General features: G+C 43.8%; 1 protein-coding gene across 2 annotated transcripts in view; it reads right to left on the bottom strand.

Annotated features, from left to right (window-relative positions):
* Positions 1-24,885, bottom strand: part of LOC120904793 (protein sickie) — a 347,597-nt gene that overhangs the window by 254,105 nt on the left and 68,607 nt on the right. For both annotated transcript variants that reach the window (XM_040315143.1, XM_040315144.1), the window contains exon 3: positions 17,716-17,831. In XM_040315143.1, coding sequence (XP_040171077.1) covers positions 17,716-17,775 — 60 coding nt within the window. In that variant the 5' untranslated portion in view covers positions 17,776-17,831. The remainder of the gene's footprint in view (positions 1-17,715; positions 17,832-24,885) is intronic.

The following is a 24,885-nucleotide window of genomic DNA, read 5'->3' as shown; positions in this document are numbered from 1 at the left end:
TGGAAGGAAACCCCAGGGCAGGATAATCAACACAAAGCAGACGGAGCGAAATGTAATAAAAGAAATATAACCACCTTCTCGCTTGCCCGAGTTCCATCCCATCCGGTGGCCAATTAAAGCGAAGGTACCGAAAATGAAGCCAGGCGAAAGTGGGAACGCACCGGATGAATACTAAACCATACTGTCTTTGTTTCCATATCACTCGAGCAGGACCGGCCATTGGTGGCCGTGGTGGTCATTTGCGCCACTGCACCTGTCGATGCGGAAAAATGGGCCAACTTTCAAACAAGGGGACTGCTGTTCCTTTCTTCCTTTGCGCGAAGGGAAAAATAGCTACTAAAGGGAGCTGATAAAGCGTCAATCGAAGAACGAGAGAGAGAGACAGCAACTACAATTAGAATTGCTATTATCAACGAACAAGCTAAGTAATTTGTCATTAGGACAATCTTTTTTTCTCCCCAGCAACAACAATGAAAAGTCTCAGCTGGGTAAGAGTAAAGCTCGATTTGCTTAATCACGCTATAATTGGTACACAGTTTGTAATCTAAATGAGTTTTGCTTTTTGAAAGAAAGGGTAATTTTTCAACCTTTAGTGAACGGTTTGAACGAGAAAAGAATGGCAAAAGTATGTCGGTTAAGCAAACGACAAACATTTTTGAGCCTAAATTTACGCAATCCGCCTAGCAAAATGTAAATCAAGAGTTGAAGGTACATTATTTTATTATTTTACAATTTACATTAAATATACTAGACTGAAAACATACCCAATAGCTTCATAAATTGTTCAAAACGTTTACCTTCAACAGCAGAACAGAGATGCTCACTCTCATCATACACAATTTCCCAAATGACCTCATAAATCTCACTCACACAAACCACCACTACCACGCGCTGACTCACTCAACTCATTCAGAAGGACATCTGCAGCAGCATTTCAATAAATTTTCCGCCTAATTAAATCATGCAGCTTTGCTTTACCAAACCACCCGACAGAGAGAGACATAAAGACACGGACCAGATAGCCGTATCACTGCATCATGAACGTACGAAATACGAACCACTTCAACCGCTTGATCCTTCCGAAGGACATTGGTTTATCCTTCTGGTTCGCAAGCTGTGCCGGCAGCACTGGATGTAGCTCTTGGTAGCAAAAATTCTCCTTCTCGTTCATAAATTTCAATTGCAATGTAAAGTAAATTACAGCTTTGCCTTCGTTACCACAGCCAGAGCATCTACTGCCATCTATCGTGCCCGTGCACGAAGGTCTTTTGATACATAATAGCTTTCTAGTAGCTGCTGGGCAGCTACCGTACTGTATCAGATGATTTGCCATGCTACGCTTTCGGCGGTCGACTGTATCCTCTCAAAAATCTCCATTCACGTTGCACAAATATTGACCGACGTTAAGTAGATTATGTTTCAAACGCATCAATTGAATACCATTGAAGGATGGAATCGCATCAATTAAAATCGAACAAGGTTTTCTAAAGAGAATCAAATGGAGTGACGCAACCTGCCGCATATGTGCCAAGTACATCCGGAGCCAAGTGACACAGGAATGTTAAATATAGCAAGTCTATTTCTGAACAGTGTCAAGTGTGTGGGGTTGAAATGAAATCAAAAGGCATGCTATACTCTAGACAGAGTCAAGTGCACACCTTCGATTCAATTAATCGAGATTGACAATCAACTCGATCGAATGTGTACGATAAATGGACAACATTAATTGAAAAATGTCTGTTACTTATAGTAGATGTAAGTTCGCCTTAAAGAATGCAACCTGTTTCACACAGACAACTCACAAATTTACTTAAATTGAGGCCCTTCACGATTCTAGTAAGCTTGTTTATATGGAGTCTGACAGTTGTAGGCTAAAATCGTCTCAACACTCCATACAAATCCACACACAAAACTAGCCTGGACTTTTCAGTCTAGATGATTATTTCAGCTTCAAAGCTAGAATTAGATTCGAGTACCTGGTCGAAAACATGGCAGAACAAGGTGGTGTTTTCATTTATCCCAAGATGCATTAAAGAGATCAAGTGGTGGAATCTAGAATAAAAATGTACTATATGTAGTCCAGTGTATGTAATGCTTTTATATACTTTATCACTCATTTAATACGATTCGTGCCGCACATTCTGATAATTCTGGCTTTTAATTGGATTTAATTTATTAACAAAAAGGCAATTTATACTGCATAGGACAGTTCTTGATGCAAATTATTTAGATTGACGTTTGATCTGTTTCAGGGGCCCGTTTCGTTTTAAGTTCGTAGGCGGAAATTTCAGCCTGTCAGCTGTTTGCATTGTATTCCAGTTTTCGAGCAGCTATCAAAGTGGGTATAATATACAGGTGGGCTTATCCCAAGGTGTATGTAGCTAGAAGTTTGATTTTTATCACCTCTGTTTCTCAATGAAGATTTCAAGAGTGTTTTGTGTATTTGTCAAGCCTCCAAAAAGCTTGGTTGAGCTAAAGCTTTCACCGGTTCTGTCAAAAAGTGATGATCCAATTTGGTTATGAAAAATGCTATGAAACCACCTGTACTACATACACTTTGATTCTATATTCCATCACCTGAACTTTTTAATGCACCTTGGGGTAAATGTAAACAACACCGTGTTTTGCCATTTTTTCGCGCAGGTACTCGAATCTAATTCTAGCTTTGAGACTAGAATAATCTAGACTTAAAATTGCAGGCTAGTTTTATGTGTGTTTTTGTATGGAGTGTTTACATGATTTCAGCCTCCAACTGTCGATCCGTGTAGCTCGGAAACAGACTCTAGTTTTATTTCTTGATTACAGGTAAAGCAAAAAGTTGAATATAACATAAAAAAGGGAGGAAAGTCTAAGGTGCCAAACATTTAATTTTGTGGAAAATTTCACGATATCGGAACTGACCAAACTTCTAACAATTTATCATTGTTTCTCACTGTGCTTTAAAAAACTAAGCAATTCATTCCAAGCAAAAGCTTCTACAAAAATGGCCAACTGAAGGACCTTATTCTATAAAATACTGCAGCTGTGGTTTGGCGCTCTATCAGATTCATGTCTTCAGGGCTAGTGCTGCAAACTTACGCCATTGTTTCCTTTAACTCACTGGCACACAAAGTTCACTCCCTAAAATCAAGCAACAAAGAGATGCACTCGCCGGTCGAATTGCTGTAGGTGATGTAAAATTTAATTTTCCCTACACTTTTTACTCTTTGATGATTAACTTTTCACAGGATGGAGTGAGCAGAACCACAGTGCTATTGTAGTGAAAACATGCAACAACTTATTAACTGTAGCATCTAAGATCTCTATCTAAGGAAGTTTTTGGCTGCGTGAATTTTTAATAATTTCAAACAATATTAAACACTGCTTTTACAATCCCAAACATCACTTCATCAAACTTTCAGTGGGTAAAAACCAGCCAAAACGACTAGAAGTATTCGAACATTAATCTTGCGCCCAACAAAACATTATTCCACGTTCACAAAAAGAAAACTACAACTCTGCTGCCTACCCTACACCATTCTTGGGAGGGAATATGTACATCTGTTGTAACCGTTGTAGGGTTCCGCCGAACTGTCAGCCAAGCGCATCGCGGATAGGACAAAAATAGTTTAAATAGGGAACGAACGGCAGTTTCGGCCCTTTTCAGTAAAACGAACTCGCCGAGACAACAAGCCACAAAACGCATAAAATAAAAACTAATTTTTTGGCACCACGCCTAAGCCTAAAAAATTCGGTTTCTTTGTTAGTTTCTAACATTCCAAAAAATCAGCCAACTCGCCAATCCACCGCCCAAATTGGAGCACATTAACATCCCGTGACCGTTTCTTCAGCCGTGCCCATTCAATACACAGCATGGGTGGCAACTTCTTCGTCAGTTCCTTGAGGAGCACCACGTCATACATATAGTCGAGCAGTCCCGACACTTGTACGGTCGCAATCAACCTTTTAACAGCGAACCCAAATTCGACTATCGTGTCGAGCCTCTCCATCCTAGGCGCAGGCAGCTTCTTGACGCTCTCAACCGCTCGATCTACTATCAAGTCCGGTCGGCCGTAGCGAGCTCGCAAAGTGCTCATCACTTCCTTCAACCCATCTGGAAACAATAGCAAATGTCCGACGGTATCTAATGCAGCACCTTTGAGGCAGTGCTGGAGTCTCACTAAATTGTCGTCGTCGGTATAGTTGGATGCAATAGTTGTGCGTGTATACGTCGCGATAAAACGCGGCCACTCTTCGACAGACCCCGAAAACGTCGGTAAGTCTCGTGGAAACCCTTGGCGGGCTGCTATTTGGCTGTGGTTTAAAAGTGTGTTCAGTGCTGGCGTTTGTTGTGCGAATGTGTTAGTGTGAGCGGTCATGTGCGGGTCAGTGTAATTTGTGCGCATAAAGTGTCCTGATGTACGTGGTATACCCGATCCTCTCGCGTCGAATACATTATACCCAGGGCAGGTAGTGCGTTCTCCGTAGGGCACACGTTCACGGTACGTTGCACGTTCATCATAATTCGCGCGTTCGCCGTAAGTGCCGCGTTCTTCGTACGTCGCTTGTTCACCGTGTGCCGCGTGTTCACCGAGCGCCGCACAATACGTCAAAAATCTTAACGCAGACAGATTTAAAGCCGAATACCCTCGAGCCGTGGAAAGCATAAAAGATGAACATTACGTCGATGACATGTTGGCAAGCGTGGAATCAGAAGAAGAAGCTAGTGAATTAGCAAAAACGGTCCGCTACATCCACGCTTGCGGAGGGTTTGAAATACGTAACTGGGTCTCGAACTCACCGATGGTCGTAGCATCACTACAAGAGACGCCAGGAAATGAAAAGAATGTCAACATGGGAAGCGGTACGACTACTGAGAAGGTGCTAGGAATGTGGTGGGATACTTCGTCGGACGCATTCACCTTCAGATTATCCCCTAAGTATGATCTTGATCTGCTAATGGGAAAAAAGCCAGCAACGAAGCGTGAGATTCTTCGCACTCAAATGAGTCTATACGACCCGATGGGCCTGCTAGGACACTTTATAATGTTCCTAAAGGTCCTCCTTCAAGAAGTATGGCGCGGCGGATACAGTTGGGATCAGGTACTAGACGGGCAGGTAGAGGAGAAATGGACAACGTGGCTGCGAGTGCTACCTGAGGTCGAAAAAGTATGTATCCCTAGGTGCTACCGATACACTTGTTCAACACGATCCGATGTACAATTGCACGTACTATGCGACGCGAGCGAAAACGGAACAGCCGCAGTAGCCTATCTGCGTTTCGAAGAAGATGGAAAGATCGAATGTGCTCTCGTCGGGTCTAAAACACGCGTGGCACCACTAAGATTCTTATCTATTCCCAGACTCGAGCTACAAGCAGCGGTCATCGGAGCCAGATTAGCTAACACCATTTGTCAAAGCCACAGGATATCTGTAAATCGGACGATCTTCTGGACAGATTCCCGTAATGTGTTAAGCTGGCTACAGTCCGATTCTCGCCGATACCATCAGTTTGTAGCGTTCCGTATTGGCGAACTCCTTGAAATGACAAACGTCGAGCAATGGAGGTGGATCCCGACGAAGCTTAACGTTGCGGACGACGGCACTAAGTGGACTCAAGTCCCGGACCTATCACAGAGCAGTCGATGGTTTCGTGGACCCCCCTTTCTTTGGAAATCGGAGCCAGAATGGCCAGCAAATGACACACCTGCGAAAGACACGACGGAAGAAATAAGGAAGCAAGTAAGTGTTCACCGCGTTATTGAACAATTCATCCTGTTCGATCGTTTCTCGAGATGGAAGCGCGTCCTACGTTCGATTGGTTTTGTCATCCGCTTCGTCATGAACACACGACGTTGCTTAGCTAAGGACGCCGCAAGAAAGGGACCACTCGTTCAGGAGGAGCTGGCAGAAGCGGAAGCCGCCCTTTATCGAGCCATTCAGCGTGAAGCTTATGCGCGTGAGATCGAGTGTCTTCGCAGACCGATCCGGAAAACTCACCCATGGAAGAAAGCGATTGATAAAAATAGCCCTATCTATAAACTCTCTCCCATAGTCGACAGTCGCGGAGTTCTTAGACTCGGGGGACGGCTTTCCGAGTGCGCAGACATTGACGAACAAACTCGCACTCCGATCATTCTTCCTGGCAACCACCGCGGTACGTATTTGCTGATGCAGGAGTACCACGAAAAATACAAGCACGGCAACCACAGTACTGTGATAAACGAATTGCGGTCGAAATACTACATACCAAGATTACTAGGGGAATACCGTCGAGTAAGAAGATTGTGCCAATGGTGCAAGGTGAAAAACGCACGTCCAGATCCTCCACGGATGGGAAATATACCTCGACAACGATTGGCAATTGGTCGGCCATCCTTCTCATTCACAGGTGTGGACTATTTCGGGCCGTTCCTCGTAGCAGTCGGGAGGCGAGTAGAGAAACGATGGGGCGTGATATTCACCTGCCTAACGACCAGAGCTGTACACCTAGAGATAGCACATTCCCTCAACACAGCGTCGTGCATTATGGCTATCCGTAGATTTATAGCCAGGCGCGGATCACCGCTAGAGATCATCAGTGACCGAGGGACCAACTTCGTCGGAGCGTCGCGTGAACTGGATGAGGCGCTAAAACTGGTCGACCATGAGAAGCTGATGGTTGAGTTTTGCGGACCGAACCTAAAGTGGACCTTCAACCCGCCGGGAGCCCCACATTTCGGAGGGTGCTGGGAGCGGCTCGTTCGTTCAGTAAAAACGGTGCTGGGCAAACTCGACCTGCCACGGCGGCCGACAGACGAGGTACTTGGTTCAACATTCACAGAGATAGAACTTATTCTTAATTCCAGACCGTTGACGTATGTGCCACTGGATAACGAGATGTCCGGACCGATCACCCCAAACCACCTGCTATTGGGGAGTTCGAACGGAAGCAAACCACCTATTCCGCCGTGTGAGGGACCAGCCGCCGTGCAATCGGGTTGGAAAGCTGCTCAACTAAATGCCGATATATTCTGGAGAAAGTGGGTGGCCGAGTACTTACCAACGCTAACTCGTCGGACGAAGTGGTTCCAGCCGGTGCAACCTATCCAGGAAGGGGACGTCGTGATCGTAGTCGATAACACCCTCCCTCGCAACTCTTGGCCCAAAGGACGTGTGACCTCTGTCGTACATGCAAAGGACGGGCAAGTTAGGCAGGCCACCGTTGATACGGGTTGCGGAACGTACGTAAGACCTGCGCACAAAATAGCCGTTTTAGATTTAGAAAAGGAAATAGTACTTACCACAAAACCGCAGACTGTGTTACGGGAATAGTCGATCGCGACCACGTTTTCCATAGCGGAAAGTAAACAAGGCTGACAGTGCGTGGCTGACAGTTGAAACAGCAGCGAGACGACAATACAAGCGATCTAGATCAAAAGCGTCTCGCTCGGGGGACAATGTTGTAACCGTTGTAGGGTTCCGCCGAACTGTCAGCCAAGCGCATCGCGGATAGGACAAAAATAGTTTAAATAGGGAACGAACGGCAGTTTCGGCCCTTTTCAGCAAAACGAACTCGCCGAGACAACAAGCCACAAAACGCATAAAATAAAAACTAATTTTTTGGCACCACGCCTAAGCCTAAAAAATTCGGTTTCTTTGTTAGTTTCTAACAACATCCTTGTGGTTAAATTAACTCATGATTAATTTCCTCTTAATTTACGCTTGTGCTCTTTTTGTTTCTTCTTAAGCTGTAAAACGGCCTCACCCGGTCAGATTACATTTTGCCATTAAAAATCGCCCACTCCTCTCCGTTGATTCTGTGTTCCAGCTGCATACACCAAAGCATAGGCCCATTTTTCTCCATTAGAAATCTGGACTCAAACTTAAGAAGGGAACGATATTTCACACAAAAAATTGAAAAAAATCATCCGCTACATTACCAGCGTGGAGCTGATCATTACATTTTTATGCTCTTCATATTTTGTGTTTCATGTTGTTTTCTTGCAAACCATTTTTTTATAAAATTCTTTTTTTGTGCAGCTTTACCACATTATCGCTCCTAGACTGCTAGTCATACTATTTACTCCATTTGTGGCGAGGGGTTGCCACAAGCAAACAAACAAAAAAAACATTTCCAATTTCCTCAGGAATTTTCTTTGCCCCCTCTGTGCCTGCAACCTTGCCGCTGTTCGGCACTTCTTAATCATCAAAAGCATCCCTCGGTTTTTGGTGTTTTGTTTGGTCAAGATTTATGATGAATTGCTAACTTTATTTATTTTGACTCGCCGCAAGGACGTACTCTTGGTGGTAGAGCGCAAAAAAGCCAAGTGCCTTTGAAGCGAAAGTAAAAAAAATATGAAAGAACCAAACGGAACATCATCTTATCAAACACCAACTAGACGCAATGTGGGTGTCTGTTACCGCTTTTTACGCTTTGCCTGCTTCCCAAAAAAAAGGAAAAGTGATTTTCACCATTTACCACTCAGACACTAACCGGTCGAACACTTTCCCACGAAGGATAATCGAATTTGCATTACTTCTGCACCGAGAAAAACCTCAGACACTCAAGCGAAGCGCTCTTATTGCTTGTGTGTAGTAGCAGCAGCAGCAGCAGCAGCACTAGTAGAAGCATCATGTGGAGTTTTCGCGTTCTTTTCACTATTTTGAATAATATATAATCGCTGCACGCGCAAGAGCTTCTCAACTTAAACTGACGGTGGAGAATTTTGGGATGGATGAAAAAAGAAACATACACAACCTGCCCAGCTCTTAACTAGCCCCTTGGCCAAGTGAATCCACCACCAGCAGTTTGGTACGATGTACTTTGTCAGTGGTTAATATTTTATCGCCAACTCGACCAGAGGGTGCAGTTTCGTGATGCATTATTCAGCGCAGTGATCCCTTCGTTGAGGTTTGGGATCTGAAAAATTATGGTTTCATTTAAAAAATCACTCACTTTGATAAACTATGCTACTGGTAATTTTGAACTTAATAAACGCGCCTAAATATAGACTATATTTTTCAGGATAGTAGCAGATACATCATAAAATTCGATACCTCAATAAGAATACCTACAAGAAGTAAGAGCCTAGCAAAAAATCAAAGGTTAAATAAAGTTCCTACAACATAGCCATTTATAAGCAATTAAAATGTAGTTATAAAAAGTTATCCTTTAATATTATGGTCGCATAGTCTACATTTAGGCGTCAACACACGTATAGTGCAATCCACTCCTTTTCGTTAAATCATTCGCAATAGTTACAACATTCAATTCAATTTTTAATTCCACTGCACGCTAACTCAACCCATCGGAGATCGACCCATGTGTGTGTTAAACTGTTGATTAAGCCCTTTAACTTTAATCCACACAAATTAGTTTCAACTCGTCGGCAACCATAGCGAGTGCTTGCCATTTTTCAGTGCATTACCTCTTTTTTATTCACACCACTTTTCCAAAAAGCTTTCCATGGTGAAACTTTGTCCGTAATTTTGCCGTGTTCATAACCCAAATATGAGTGCGCTGGAACACTCGGGTTTAATTAAAACTGGTACTGTGCAACCTTCCCGTCTACCACCAACCCCATTAGGACGTGACTGTGGAGGATGTGGTGTTTCTATAGCGCACACAAACATAAAAGCGTGCTTGATCATACGGCAATACAACCCAAACCATCTCAAACTCGCAGCCCAAACACCGATCGGTACCGTTTTTATTAGCAACCTAACATGAAACAAAGCCCTTGTCCCTCCAGCACCTAAACGCGTTGTACTCGGTAAAGGGTTAGGTGGGGGTAGGCATGCCACCAGTTTCAAGCCTCGAATTTGCCCGCACTTTTCCAGCTCACTAGTGCAACACCACTCTTCTCGTCGCTCAACACTTTTCCCGGCGATACGTTTGTTTCCTCCACGGGTGTTTGCGCACATCCACTTTCCACCCAATAAAAGACATGTCGTGCAAAAATATAATAATAAAAAACACACTCACAAAAAGCGCCGCTTTCTACACGCCCGGCTCACCCGTTACGAGAAACTCGGGGAGCCACATTGGCAACAAGCGCAGCCTAACCTTTCTCCCGCGCTAAAAGGGAAGTTCAGAATGGGCAAAGTGAAGGTGAGAAGGTGTTTTTTGCTCGGAAAACAGTGCCAACAAAAACCCTCCTTTTGCATTCGAGTTGCGAGTCATATTTCCTATAATTTTCCCGCCCGACTGTGTACTCTCGTGGGAGCTAACCCAAAGCGAACCCGTTTTTGCTGGTGCCCCTTGCTTTCCACCAGCTTTCCAACGGTGAAAAACGCGTGAAAAAGGATGTTTGCAATTATTTTATTATGATTCGTACTGTCATTTACGCGAGAGCCTCATCGAAAAGGGACGCTAGAAGCTGCCGGAAAAGGTTCGAGTTGCTTTAATGTTGGGGTTTTTTTTCCTCTTTCCGGTGATATATACGCACTCGTTGTCATGTCATGATAACGTCTCTAGTGACACTCTCCAAGCAGAAATTAGTCTCCTTCCAGTTTTCTAAGTATTTCTCTAACAACACCTGCGCCTGAACTAGAAGCAGCCAGGTAGCTCTCAGTGCGCTCAGTTGTTTTCAGTAGTAATAGTTTCTTGGATACTGTTCTTCTTGCAAAGATTCATTGGTGCCTACACTTGTCTTGCCCAATTTTCCTGCTACCTGCTCTCAAACGCTAATGGGCACGATTTTTCCAAAGCAAACCTGGGAAAGCATCTTCCCAACCAAAAGGTCCCCTCGGAAACAAGAAAATGGAGTCATTATTTCGATATTATGCAACCGTAGGAATTCGACCTACAGTGGTGCCATCTGCCCAGAAATTCCACGGGCAACAAACCTGAAAGCAGCAGCATCTTACGCGACACCAAGATGCCATCCGATTTCATTGTCGCAAGACCCTTCCAGTGGAGAAATAAATTAGTTCCTCCCAAAATGTATCCTTGTTGGGAAACCTACCCGGCTTCTCATAGCCCCTGCAGCTTCTGCTACAGTTTTGCGTTACTAACAACGCAACTGAATCGTCTCTGTGTTACCGTCTCTACCTTCCCCTTCAGTACGGTGTATGTTTATGCGTTTGTGGTTTCCTCCAGGCTGCCGATTTGCAACGGAAAGTTTAGAAGACATTGCCACTACCTCTGCGCTCTGGTGTACTTTTGAGCAAAGACAGGGAAAGTCTTCCTGCTTCCTTTGCTCGGAATCACCCACGGAAAAGTGACTTTAAATGTTCGACAAAAAAACAACGCTCACGAAGACATTCTGGGAGGATGGAAAACAGTGAGAAAGTGAACCGTTTTGCCTAACTGCAGCACGCTATATCGCAGACGTCTACATGAAAATGAGCTAAATTTCGACTGTCTGTGCAATTTGCCTGTCGCCGGTAAAGTTGTTCAACGCAGCAAGTGGAGTGTACTTTAAAATTACACTAAGAAAAGGGACAACATTCATGCAAAGCTTGAACAGCAGCACCATGAAGTTAACAAACACAACCCAAACCAACCCAAACAAAACCAGGGCCCGGAAAGAGATTACATCTTTTAATTCAATTACAAAAGTGGTAAGCCCACCAAGGAGCCTCGTAAGTGCAAGCGTGTGTGTGTAGTCCTTCAGTCCTTCAGACGGAGCGAACTGAAAGATAAGCAATTGAGGTGAATTGCTTATCTTGATGAAAGAAATCCGCGCACGGGCTCGTCGTAAAACAAGCCTTTCTGGCAACACAACACACTGGCTGTGTGGGTAATGGCAATCGTGGCTGACGTGGTTCGCTGACGTTGTCACAAATTGAGATGCTTTTACCCGTAACGGGATACATCATGCTTCGTGTCGTTGCTGTTGTTGCTGATGCAATTTCATACCCATTTATACACTTTCCACTCCAAACAGTAGTAAATGGAGAGCTGGAGAGAACCGTTTCGTCGAACGAGGTGGTTCTTTCCGCCCGGCACGCGCGAACGAAAACGATTGCTTTGGAGCAATTTAGTCATTAGAAGGAAAGGGGCGTAATTAATTGTAATCACGATATGCGTAATCAAGAGCTGTTTGCTTAAGATTAGAAACGAAGCTAGGCGCGGGGAGCACAGGTAACGGGAGGTATGTTTTATTATTCGTTTTGTTTCGGTTGAGTTCTAGAAGAGGGCTCGATCCATACGAAATATTATCCAATCAAGAAAACTGAGCTTGTTGATTTATTCAAGGCACAATTTCAACAAGTTTGTACAATTGTAATCATTTAAATATAGTTTGCTACAAAAGGTTTGACATTGCTTCTATAATTTGCATATAAAATCGCCTAAATGTAGGCAATTCTGAATACTTGGTTTTCTTATCAGGATTATTTGTGCTATTTAACAAACCAAAAATTATAGAATGAATGTAGTATTTCGGTTAAAATACTTCAAGCAAACTAAAAATCCTCAAATAATCTCTGAGTCTTCAAATAAGCTGCATAGACTTTACTACATTGACTCAACAAAACAACCCAAAAATGTTGACTTTCAACTAAAGAGCAAACACCAATTAATGACGGTGCAGAAAGAAATTCCATTAACAGACCCACGGTTCATCTAGTCCGTTCCATCCCAAACAGACCTAAAAGTAACCTCAAAATCTAGAGTTATACATTAATCCAACGTCACCAGCAAAAAGGGATCGTGGGATTTGATCTTTGTGATCCCTACTTAGGACACCTTCAGCATGTCACCCAGCGCGATAATGGACTCAACTACGGGACTAATCTCCGCTTTTCATTCTCAAGCACAAACGTTGGCATGAAAATGAAGCGAAGCTCTGTCTTTACCGCACATTCTTGATCCCACCTGTGGGTGCTCGGGTGAGGAGTGATTAGCATTCATTTACCATTCTTCACAGTATTGAGCCAAACCAGAAAAAGACAAAGAACTCAATTTATCGTGAAGTGTTTTATGCAATTTAAGGTAAACCGAGGTTTCATAAACAAACCCAAAACCAAGATTACAAAACAAATTTGGAGCTGCCTTACCATTCTTCTACACTGGATATTCATTCAGCTGGAACAGTAACTTCATAATATCTCATTGATGCTAATCATACACCAACAAAACGTTGGCGAAACTAATCGTTCAGCAAGAATACAGACGGGTCTGCACACGAATTTGTTTACATTTCCTCCCCGGGATGAAAAGTCGAACACAACACAATTGACGGGCCAACGCATTACAACATCTTCTTCCCGTACAGCCATCATTCGGAACATTCTACCCAGAGCATGAGAGCTTGCCCATTATCATCGTCATCGTGTCATGTTGCTCAAATTTTTAAACTTCATTACTATGCAAATTTTATGGGTCTTGAATAATGTTGCTTGTTTTCTTTACTCCAGTGGGAGATCCTCATTTCCCAGTGAAGAGGAGATGTAACAAGTGTACTCCTCAGCAGGAATGGAGTCAATTTCCAAAACTGTGTACCTCTGACATGGCTTTGTGTCTTTTCAAATTTTCCCGCCATTCCATTGTCACGTTGCATGTTAAAGAAAACGGAGCAATTTCACAGGAACAGCGAGCAACATTTGCGTCTACGCGTAACTGGATCTATTCAGCGAGGTGTAGAAGTTGTTCGAGCTCGAAAGTTTTTCAATACATCCCAGGCGACGAAGAGTTTATTAAATGAGATAAGTAGATTTGAAATCATATTTAACACAATGTATGCTTCATAGCATACTTTCAGGCGCTTTAAAAAAAGAACAACGCCCAAATGTATGCAATTGAAACACAAATACGCCTTATTTAGGGATTAACATCAGCTTATCAGCGAAACAGTACAAACATGTGTATCCTTAACTTACTACAGGCCCCAAAAAACCGGAACAAAGCAACTCCGAAACGTCAGCGAGAAGGAAACATTGTCTGAAGGTTAACTTTATCGAGTCAGCAAGTGTACAACACCACGTTGAATCTCTTTTTGTTGTAACCGGAACCGGAATCGATCGATGTTTTGTCTCCATGTTTCTGTTTCCGTAATGCGCTTAGCTTTAGCTACGTATCTCAATGTTCCATTCTCCTTATTTGATAGTGGAGAACATTGCATGCGGATGAAAACAGTTGCCCATTTGTATTTAAATCTACTTGCTTCAGCAAATCCTCTGCCCTAGCACCAAATGGAGCAGCCTTTTACGGTTCATTTTTCAATTCATTTCACGGTGACACTCACTGCCTTGGTGACAGAAAACGGATCAGTAGCTGACCAACAGTTTTCCACGAAAAATCCCCAGATGGAACCCGTTGACTTACGCTGTAAAAGTCGATACTTTTCCTTGACATATTTTTTACATATACTACACCATCCCACCACTTAAGCCAGTTTTGCTTTTGGGGAGTAATCATCATCCCAAATATCCCCGAACCTTTTCCGATGGTTTGTGAGGTGTTTTCCCTCCGTTCCACATAAATGCATAATATATGTAGCTAATTTATTTATTTCCATGCTTCCCGGGCCAGTGCTGCCAAGAGAGGGAGGGAGTAAATTGATGCCTAGAGGAAGTTTTCCCTCCAAACTCAGGATACGGAACGATGAAATATTGGGTTGAAATTTTCACTTTCCGCTCTCCCTTCCGCTCCCACGCTGTGCCAACGCAGGGGAAAAACACTGTACATCGTTCAGCAGTTTAGCTTTGCCGTTCAGATTCCGTCGCTTTCCCTGCAAGCCCCGGTTCGTCGCTTACGATGCGATGCACGGTATTTCGCATTTTTCCACCAACCTCCCGAGATTTACCCTGTATTTGGGGTTGAACGTGTGGGGTGAAAAAAGGAAAATCATTCGCCTGTTCCCCGCACCGCACGATACAGCTTACCTCATCGTGTTGAGGGCAAAGGACAATGAAGGCAATTTAAATTCAATGTATAAACAAACCGTACCTCCTCAAAGCAAAAAAAAAAACACACACACACTGCACGTATGAACTGCGAAGGAAGGGAAAATTTGAGACACATACCGTCGCCTAGATCATTCGTCTCCATTCACACAGGCTTAGGGGCTGCCACACGGCCGTTCGGGTCAACTTCAGGTGAGCTCGGATACAGACAGGCAAGCCGAAAGGATATGGAACAACCGAAAGGGGGACGACGAGGCGAAAAAACATCCGTTCGTCACTTCATACTGCAAAGCTTCAGGGCAAAAGCGAGCCAAAGGAAACCCGCCGGAACGACCGAAGAAGAACGAAAAGAAAATTTATTTTCTCGTCATCATAGCTTTGCCTGCTTTCGGGGGCTATATCTTTGTGGCCCCCAACAAAAATAAACTCTACTAAAATTGCAACAATATTTTCGCAATGCTGTATGCTATTTCCTCTTCCTTTGCTTCATAAAAAAAAAACTCAGAGTCATAAATTCACATCTGTCAAATGGAGCTTAATCTTTTCATAATCGCTGCTGGCCGCCGGGAGCGGTTTTTACGCTGGTTTTTGCCCTTGCAGTTTGAAAAGAAACCTCCACAAACCTAAGAAATTTTGCCTTTTGAGAACGGTTGCAGCCAATTGAAAATGACAGCGGAAGTGAAGGTTTTGTTAGTTATTTATAGTATTTATTTTCAATTTCCTAGAGGCAAAAAATATCTCAAATTTTGGGTGCACAATAAATATTTGGAAAGAATCTTACAAAACTACACCGCTTTAAGTTGACATAATTTATTCAAGTAGCAATAACTTTTTACCATTACTTCAACGTTCAACTCGTTACCGGAAAACAAGTCATTATTTGTAGCAACTAATTCAAATGACCTTCAAAGAATTCGCCTCCATCTCGGGTAATGTGCTTTCCCATAGTAAACGATCTCACCAAACGACCCATTAACACTATCAATCCAACAACAGAGAGAGGGAAGGCTCTCTCGTGGGATTGAGGGACATAATTTATTTTAACACTCCCCTTGCTGCACACTAACCGTCGGAAACATTCCGCCACCAACCAACCAACAACGAAAGGATGAAAAATCTGCCAAACACAGCAAACTCGTCCCAATCAATAGTTGTTTTTTTTCCTACAAACGGAATGTCAATGCTAGTGATGGGCCTTTTCTTTCTACTTAACTCTCTACCACACTACCCCTGGCTGCGTGGTAGTGTGAGTGACAAATTTACACCACCCAGAAAAACACTAAAACCCTGTTCCGGCGAGCAGCAACACAACGACCACCAAAAGATGGTTGATCCTTCCAGAGGGCGCTTCAACAGCCTCGGTGTTCGAAAGCGAACTCCCGGTACCATCAACTTCGGGGACATGGCTATAAATTTACATCCCCTCACTACCGGGGATTTGTACTCTCGCACTGATGCCACTGGATGCTCGAGTCATTCGAGTTCACTCTGCACGGTACGGTAACTAACCGAAAGGGCAAACAGAGTGCAGCAGGAGTCTTCTGCTTTCCAATAGGTTAGTTTTTGAGCGTCCCAAACTCGCTCACTGCCGGTACAGGTTTGAATGTGCAGTGGAATGTGGGCGGCCAGAAGAGAGGAAAAGGCTAGAAGAACACATCCCATCCATTTCCGTACTTCTGTTCGCTCTGGAACGTTGTTCTTTGTAGGGATTGAAATGAAAAACCAACAGATCACGGATTCTTGGGTAGGAGAGAATGCAATTATACACTTGGTTACAGCAGTCCAATCGTTTCGGAACTAGAAACGCAATGTTGCAGATAGTAGTGCAGCAAAACGTTCATCTCAAGAATGTGCATGCGACGAACCTGGTTAACTGGAGTCTAGAGAGCTGGCAAAAAGGTTCAAACAAGCACTGTTTGTTTTGTCAAATGCATAGATTAAGGCGTGTTTATACACCAAGTAACCATTACACCAATATTAGCCTAAAAGTATGCAATCCTTATTACAAACATTTTTAGTTATAAAGCTATCACGCTACAATAACCTCTAATACGAATTTTTAGTTTGCTTATGGACAAAAATGCCACCTGTGCGTCTTTCTAACAGTTCGAACATGCAACTCCAGCAAAATACTCTATTACAATGCAGACATCGTCTCAGAGCATTGCACTGTTTATCTTTGCCTACAACGATCCTATTCCTGTTCCAGTTTCCTATGCACAGAAGTGACTCTATCAGCAGCAAACATGCACCTTCGCTTCGAAACAGCTTATTGAAAGTAAATATGAAATTATAGTCCCCTATTAAATGCACTCAAGGGCGAAATTACCTTTCCTGCCAGTAAATGTCAATAATGCCATTTGGACAATCGGGAAGGGAAAAATCGACTCCGTTTGTATACAGAAGCGACCCTGTTTCTGCGCTCCATCTCTCACACAAACGGGAGTCCTTTTTCCCCACTCCCCAACATGGGAATGCAAAAACCGAGATGAATCATTTTCGGATAATTAATTTACAATTTCTATTCACCGTCAACCTTCATCAACGTCGTTTGTTGACAGAAGGCGAACCAACTGATGAGGTGATTTGTAAATTGACCCCACCATTTGGATTCAATAGGCCTGTTGTCCCATTTGTTTGCTATTTAATATTCTTTGGTTCAATTGCTCGGTTCGAGTTGGGAGCGAACGGGAGATTCCTGGCCGACCTACCGTTCTGTCATGGGATGAATTGACCTCTCACACTCCCATACAAATCAAGCGAAAGTGGCGGTGGATAAATGATAGCTTGGGAATGACAGGATTATTATATGCGTGCGTTACAGTCCCCAGCCTCCCGGTTCCTCTTTCTAGTTTGCTCTAGCTTGTTTAAATTAATACACCACCCATTAATTATTCTCACCTGTATCGTCTCCTGTGCCGAGTACTTCTGCTTGTCCGCCATTTTCAGCTTGCCCAGCATTGCGTCCCGGGCTGCGGTCGATGGTGTCGGTCGGTTCGCCAGCCTGCTAGTGGAACCTGTGCGGGATGAATGCAAAAAAAAGCGTATAAAACACGTGAATTATTTAGTGCTGTTAGTGCGTTCGAGAACATTATCCTACACTTTGTTCTATGCCCGGAACTATTACCACCGTTCCCTAGAGCCTTCCCCGGAAAACTTGTTGTACTCTCCCAATAGCGAAAACATATTTATTTTGTTTTACTGTCCATGCGTGTGTTTTTTTTTTCAGCTTCTTCACTTTACTTTACCACAGCGAATGTGACGCTTTTTCCGCTCATACGATCCTGATCAAATTGATGTGATTTACTACCGAAACCGAAACCCCGCAGGCATCACGTGCATCTCACGACCGAGCTCTACATAGCAACTAAGCCATCTATGATTGGATTTGGTGTGTCCAAGCACTCTTGTGTGCTTGTTTTTCGCTTGCCTCTCGTCCGATCCAATCCATCTAACCAATGCAGCCAATGCAGCAGAACAGTTGCGCCATAACGCCATAACTGGCCATCATGTGGGATTTTGTGTGTGTGTTTTTGCAATAGAAAAAGGGGGAGCCGCACTTGATGCAAAAACATTGATGTTTGATTGAGTTTGTGTTGTGATAGGAGTGTAATTTTTGTGTCCCTTGTGGAATTGGGGAACGGTGGATAAAAGAAGCATCATGGTTATGATAAACGAGTCATCAAAATATATACACACAGAAGCAAACAGTATGGAGAATGGATAAAACTAACAACAACAAGGACTCAACCCTTGACAATGAGCGCGTATGACTCGATTAAAACATATTTTACAAACAAGTATCACTCGCTTTACTATTCACTCTACTAAGAAAGCTAATGATGAAATGGCGTGACCATGAAAACCTCCCTGGTCCAAAAACACATTGCTGGTACTTCCCTTACCCAAACTGGTGGATAAATTATGCAATCCATCGTTTGTCATTGAAACATTATTAGAAATGATGCAACGCTGCAAGGGTCGAATCTTCCGAAACAAGCGCAAAGCACAAGTCATCACCAGCCGGTGGTGGTTGCTCATCAATTATGAATGGGTATGTCACATGGATGCAATGATCGTTTGTAGTGGTACATTTTCGGACAGAAAAGAACAGAAAATGGACATCCCTTTTGGACATCATAATTTTTTTTGTCTCACTGGACACAAACCGAAAGCCAAAAGAGTTCCAACCACCTCGATACAGCAATGTATCGAACCAATGAAATGGATAACCATTAAGGACGGGTCCTACATTGGTCCCTCCACATCCATGCGCTGCAATGGGTAAAAATGCAAAACCCCAAATCCATCACAAGCTTTTACCGACACAGCTGTTTCTGTCTTCCAAGAAAGCCTTCCAGATCCCATCAATTCCGACGAAACAGATCGATTTGTCTCTCCTAGTGGTGGGAGCTCGGAATCGAACCTACCCGATTCCAATTCCATGTTCGGAATCAAATCTGGAGTCGATTCCAGAGTTGAGTCCAGAGCCTACTCCGGAGTTGTATCCAGAATTTATTCCGGAATTGGAACAGGTTACGTAATTAGAATCGACTCCGGAATCGGAGCCGACTTAGGAAAATGAAAGTTGTTCATGTAACAGAGCCAGAATTGACTCCAGAATTGTAATTAGCTCCGGAATCCGAATCAGTTCTTAAATTGCAATAAGAAGTTTCAGGAGTGAAATTAGTCTAGGAATCTCCATGAGAATGAATCGTTTACAAATAAATTTTGATTCTTTGCTGCAATCAGTATGTAGCATCATTGGATCCAAACGTCCTTTCTCAAGGAGATGCCAAAACCGACTCCGATTTCGAAGCTAATTCTGATTCGAGAGCCAATTTCGATTCCGGAACCAATTTTGATTCCGGAGTCAAATCCAAAACTGATTCCGATTCCAGAGCCGAATTCAAGGACTAATTCCGGAAACTGATTCTGAACCTATTATCCAGAATCGCTTCCAAGGAAAACTTCATTTTTCCCATCACTAGTCTCTACATCTGCAGTTTGGTTACTGCAATGCAAAACCCTTACCGTCAACGGTCAAGCTTGGTTTAAATCTAATGCTGACCTCAACACTTAGATCCTACCATCCTTGGAGTGGGATCGTCATTGCGACATACCAAAGACACATCTCGCACACTGCAAACCACATGAAGCCAATCAAAAGCCAGACACATATCGAGGATGCTCAAGGGAACGAGAGAAGACCTCAGGAAGGGGAGAAAACTGCGTACAGCGAAGGACGTAAATGGTTCGATATTTATTTAACTAATCAAACGCTCGATAAAACCCCAACACCGCACCTTGGTACCGCAGGGAACGGTTCAGTTGACGCCAGTCGACATGCGAGCAGGACTTTTGTGTGATATGCGGCGGCAAATTCTTCCCCATTACCCGATCCAACCCCACCGGCTTATGAAAATCAAATCAAATACTCTAACGAAATGGAGCAAACTTTTGTGCCACACTTACACGAGCGCGCTCCTGCATCCTGGGCGTGATCGTTGGCGTTTGGTTGGAGTTGTTTGCTGATGGTCCTCACATACCACTGCACTGCCATGTAGAATATGTACCCGTAGGTGTGAAAATTTCAAGCATCCTTTCACTTATTTGCCTTTCGATTCGCTCGGTGGGCTCTCATTCTCTGGGCCTGGGGTTACTGGGGTTCCATGCGTCATGCATTAGCAAACATTCCAATATCATCCTCCTCATCCATTGCGTCCTAAACGTTTCTTCCCCAAACAGAACCAACAACAAACCGCACCAGGCATTACATTTACGAATCCAACAACTCCGAACAACAGCACAGCCCACATCATCATCATCAGCAGCAGCACCGTAAAGGGCAACAGCAGAAAACCGGCATTGAGATCTCATCATCGTAATGGTCCATCAGCTCTCCTCCCTGGCCCTTTCCCTTTCAGGGTTTGGAATATTGCCAAATGTCGATTGTGCGCGAGGATGAGTCAATATTTGTTCGATTCTCGATTCTCGGGACAGGGAGGCTCGTTCAAATAGCTCGTAAACATATCACTGACATTGAGAGGCCGGAACATCATCATCATCAACACACACAGACACTCATTGGACCCTCTGTATTATTTCGGTGCTCCAAGTTTTCATTCCACATTCGAGGGAGGTTTGCCTGCAGACACACATCCCCAACACATCACATTACCTTTCGGGAATGTAAGAATTGTTAGCAAAATATTGGAGAAACTTCATCCACGCGCAATCGAACCAAGCAGCAAAGCTTGCCGGGGAAGTTGTGCTGAGAGCAATAGAATTAATTAAATTGCGAAAAATTGACTATTCCCCCGGGGGAGAACTCCCAAAGGGAACTCAACAGAAATTGGGGAACTTCCTGCTGAAATCGCTTCCCGTTTGACGATTGATTCCCAGCCAGATGTGGTATTCAATGCCCAAAAAGTGATAAAAACATGAAGCTTCATGAACATAAGGCCTTTTTTCTGAGTTTTTTTGATCATGGTTAGGATTCCGCTAAACCGATAACAAATCCAAACGGCCATGCGGCAGCATTTAGCACAACTTCCCAAACAACGGTAAACGACCTAAACCGTACCATTTTGGAGCTCCGAGAACACATCAACGTGGAGTAAAGTGCTTCTTCTCCCCCCAAAAAACCCCAAGTGCTACCGCATTATCCTACAGTGGGGTTGATGCGTTGTGAGTTGTTTAGCTTTATTTCTTAAATACATTTGCCACGAAATTCAATTTACCTCCGCGCCCATCCCGCTAGAGCACGCGCGCATACACACAGAGCATCATATCCGATAATGGGCAAACTTTAAAATGTTTCCTAGAGAAAACGGCAGCTTCTAGCTGAGAACGCCTGTACACCCGAATTGGTGCAGACAGCGAACCAATTTGCTATCGATTTTCGATTCAAAAAGCCACGACCGAAAGCGAGAAACAACGACACTCCGCCGCACTCTGCTTGCAAAACCAGCGTCGGGAATTTCGTAGATTGGAGCTGCCAAACAATGCTAACCTCTTGCCAAACACGGCTTTCAATGGATCCTTCCTCCATGCTGACGTGAACCGTGACTGTGCCTTCAATCCCGGGGCCTCCACAAACATTCCACAGCCGTTTGATTCCACCATCGCGCGGCATTGACAGAAACAAGATGATCCGACCGATCCAACCTCCCAATCGTTCCCCCAAAAATGCTGGCGTTATATTGAACCATTAAAAATTTTCCTCCCAATTTAAACCTTAAAGAAATCTACCCCAAAATTCCAACAGTGATCCAGGCAGGCAGCACGAGTCACGCTTCGATGCTAACCACTACCGTGCCATCATCATCGTCAGCGGGCCCTTTGGAGAGTGAAAGCGTTGCCTATTGGCAGGCGCTACACCACTGGGCGAGTGAAAGCGCCTTTTGCCTATTGGCAGGCGTAAAACCTCCAACACTTTAAAGCCTGTACGCAGTGTTCGGTAGTTCGGTGACACGGAGACGCGCCATGCTTATCGTTTGTAGATGATCTTAATGGTCATTGAAGCACAACGAGCTCCAACCATCCCAAACATCCGAAACACGCACCATCGTCCGTACCATTTGCCTGGTGTGGCGTGAAGCTGGAGCAACTGGAAACTGTTTCTAGGCTCCAATGGTCCCATTCCGGCTGACTTTCCATTTGGGTGATACTTCCTAAATTATTGTTAATTAAGAGGCCTCTCATTGGATGGTGTCGGGCTCCACGCCACTGACGGTGTCGAAAGGCGGAAAATTACTACTGCCATCCTGAATGCCGCCTCCATCCACCCGTTTGACACTGTCCTTATAATGGTGGAAAACGCGTAAGATTTATTGTATTAAAATGCGACAAACGCCGTCGCGTACTCTTGCTCGGTTGCTTTACCCGCGATTCCTTTTTCTCTCTTTTTTGTTCGACAGTGTAATGAACTTGACGTTACGGCTTTTCTGCCAACGGATCGAGAAGACGTTAGCCCTACGGGGTTTTTAGCCTGGGTATATGGGCTACGTCGTACGTTCGAGGAAAATGCCAACGTACGTCTACGTATGTTAGTAGTTAAAATAAAAGCTCTAAAGATTCAATTGAAAGAACAAATATGAAACACGTTGCACGTTCCCAGCAATGCACGGCACCAATGAACTCGACCGAACTCGTCGTCTCGTCTGAACCGACTGCCAGTCTTAACCTCTTTCCCCCACAGGCGTTTCATCTACGAGCTCTTTCAAACCGCCGCCCTGCCAATAACGCAATGTCCTTGGGCAAACTACGTTAAAAGGAAGCAAACGAGCGGATATGCATGGCTGAATGGAACCGGCTGAAAGCGCACCCATTCACCCGTTTTGCATCGACCCTATGCTATGGACGCGGGCTACGGTGCGCGATCAAACATGTTAACATGCCGGCCGGAATCGACTGCTGCACACAATGAAATGTTAGTGGAGGAAATTTTTGAACGCAACACTGGTCAAAACTTGTTGGCAATAATATGTGAAGAATTTGTTCTCGTGTGCTGAGTCTTACGAGTGCCTAAATGTATGCAACTCCAGTTTTTGTTATTTTCTAGAATTAATTGCCTTCATTTCAGAAATAACAAAAATCTGCATTGCATACATTTTGGCTCCTAAAACTCAAGAACTGTTCGAGACGCAAGGAAACAGATTGTGTTTTAAAAAGTTTAGTGGCAAAAAAAAGAGAGTAAGGCCAAAATTATACATTTTTTCCTTGTTAATATGGTAAAGTCTTCACGTTCATAGTAATTAAGCATATTAATCCCTTTAATAAAGCAAATTTTTAATTGATTTGATACATTTAACAAGAAAACATGATCACTTTAAATGATTGGATCATAAGAATGGAACATTTATTATAAATTTTATATAACATTTGGTATAAAATTGAAAATTCATAAACGACTCTTTCAGAGCGTCTCTTCTGAATAAAAAAAAGATAAATCAAAGATAACTTACACTGAAACATCAAAATAGCAGACATCGAAACTTCAAATGGAAACGACACTAAATAGCACCAAAACAGACTATTCTCCTACATTTCCAAAAAAAAACACAAAATAACTTTCCATTAATTAAACATTTTGCTGCTTCAAAAGCACCATTACCGGTGTCTAATTTGACTGCAACACAAAACATTCCACTTTGCCCATTGCACGATGCTATATTTCTCCAATAATTACTCTGCAGCGATTTGCCCCTTCCGTAGCCGACGATTCGCGCGCGAGTTGACCACCAACGGTGCTTCCATTAGCCCACCGTTAGCCGAACCCACTCATCCGGGCTGTGCTCTCGGTACGTCAGCGCTGAAAACGCTCCAATAAATTCTAGTTTAATATTTATGAAAACAGTGCGATAAGGTAAAAGCAAATATACATAATTTTCCGGTCCTTTGTCCTATCTTTCGCAGCGGGAGCATTCAGCAGTCCGGAATATCCATTGACCTGGCGTGCCATCATGCCAGCTGACCGAGCTGTGCTTACATCGGACCCTTCTGGCGCTCTCGGCAACAAGCGACTTTTGCAGCGAAAACGGTCGGATACATTTTATTGCAAATATTCAAATTCGCTTCAAGGCAGTCCATCCGGTTGGCTCGCGCAAGACGATACCCCCATGTTCCGGTTGCACGACAACAACCGCCCGAAAGGGCAGTACATTTTATTCCTGTAATAGCTCGTTTGTCGTAAGGACAAACAGGAAAGAGTCGTCCAAAGACAAATGTTGCAAAAATTAGCCACCAACAAGCACAGGACGGAGTGTAATGTGTCGTTCCGTTTCTTGAGACTGCTAGTTGTATGTTGTATGTGTTCCCTTCCAAAAGCTAAGCTGGGACCTGGATTTCCGCCAGAAGAAACTGCTCCCCAGTGGCGACCCACCCAGATGCTTGGTGAGCGCGGTTGCTGTCGAATAACATTCACTTTCAACTTTATCACTACCAAACATGCACCGGCTGTTGCTGATTTGCCGCCACACAACACATTTGTCCCAGCCCTCAGGAAGCAGCAGCAGCAGTGTTTTGTGGCGGGCATTTTTTTTTTATTGTCTTGCCCGACGTCTTGCC

This window comes from Anopheles arabiensis, chromosome 3 (assembly GCF_016920715.1).
Source record: "Anopheles arabiensis isolate DONGOLA chromosome 3, AaraD3, whole genome shotgun sequence".
NCBI classification, from domain to species: Eukaryota; Metazoa; Arthropoda; class Insecta; order Diptera; family Culicidae; genus Anopheles; species Anopheles arabiensis.
Note: the sequence above shows the minus strand (reverse complement) of the source record. Positions and strands in the feature narration are given on the sequence as shown.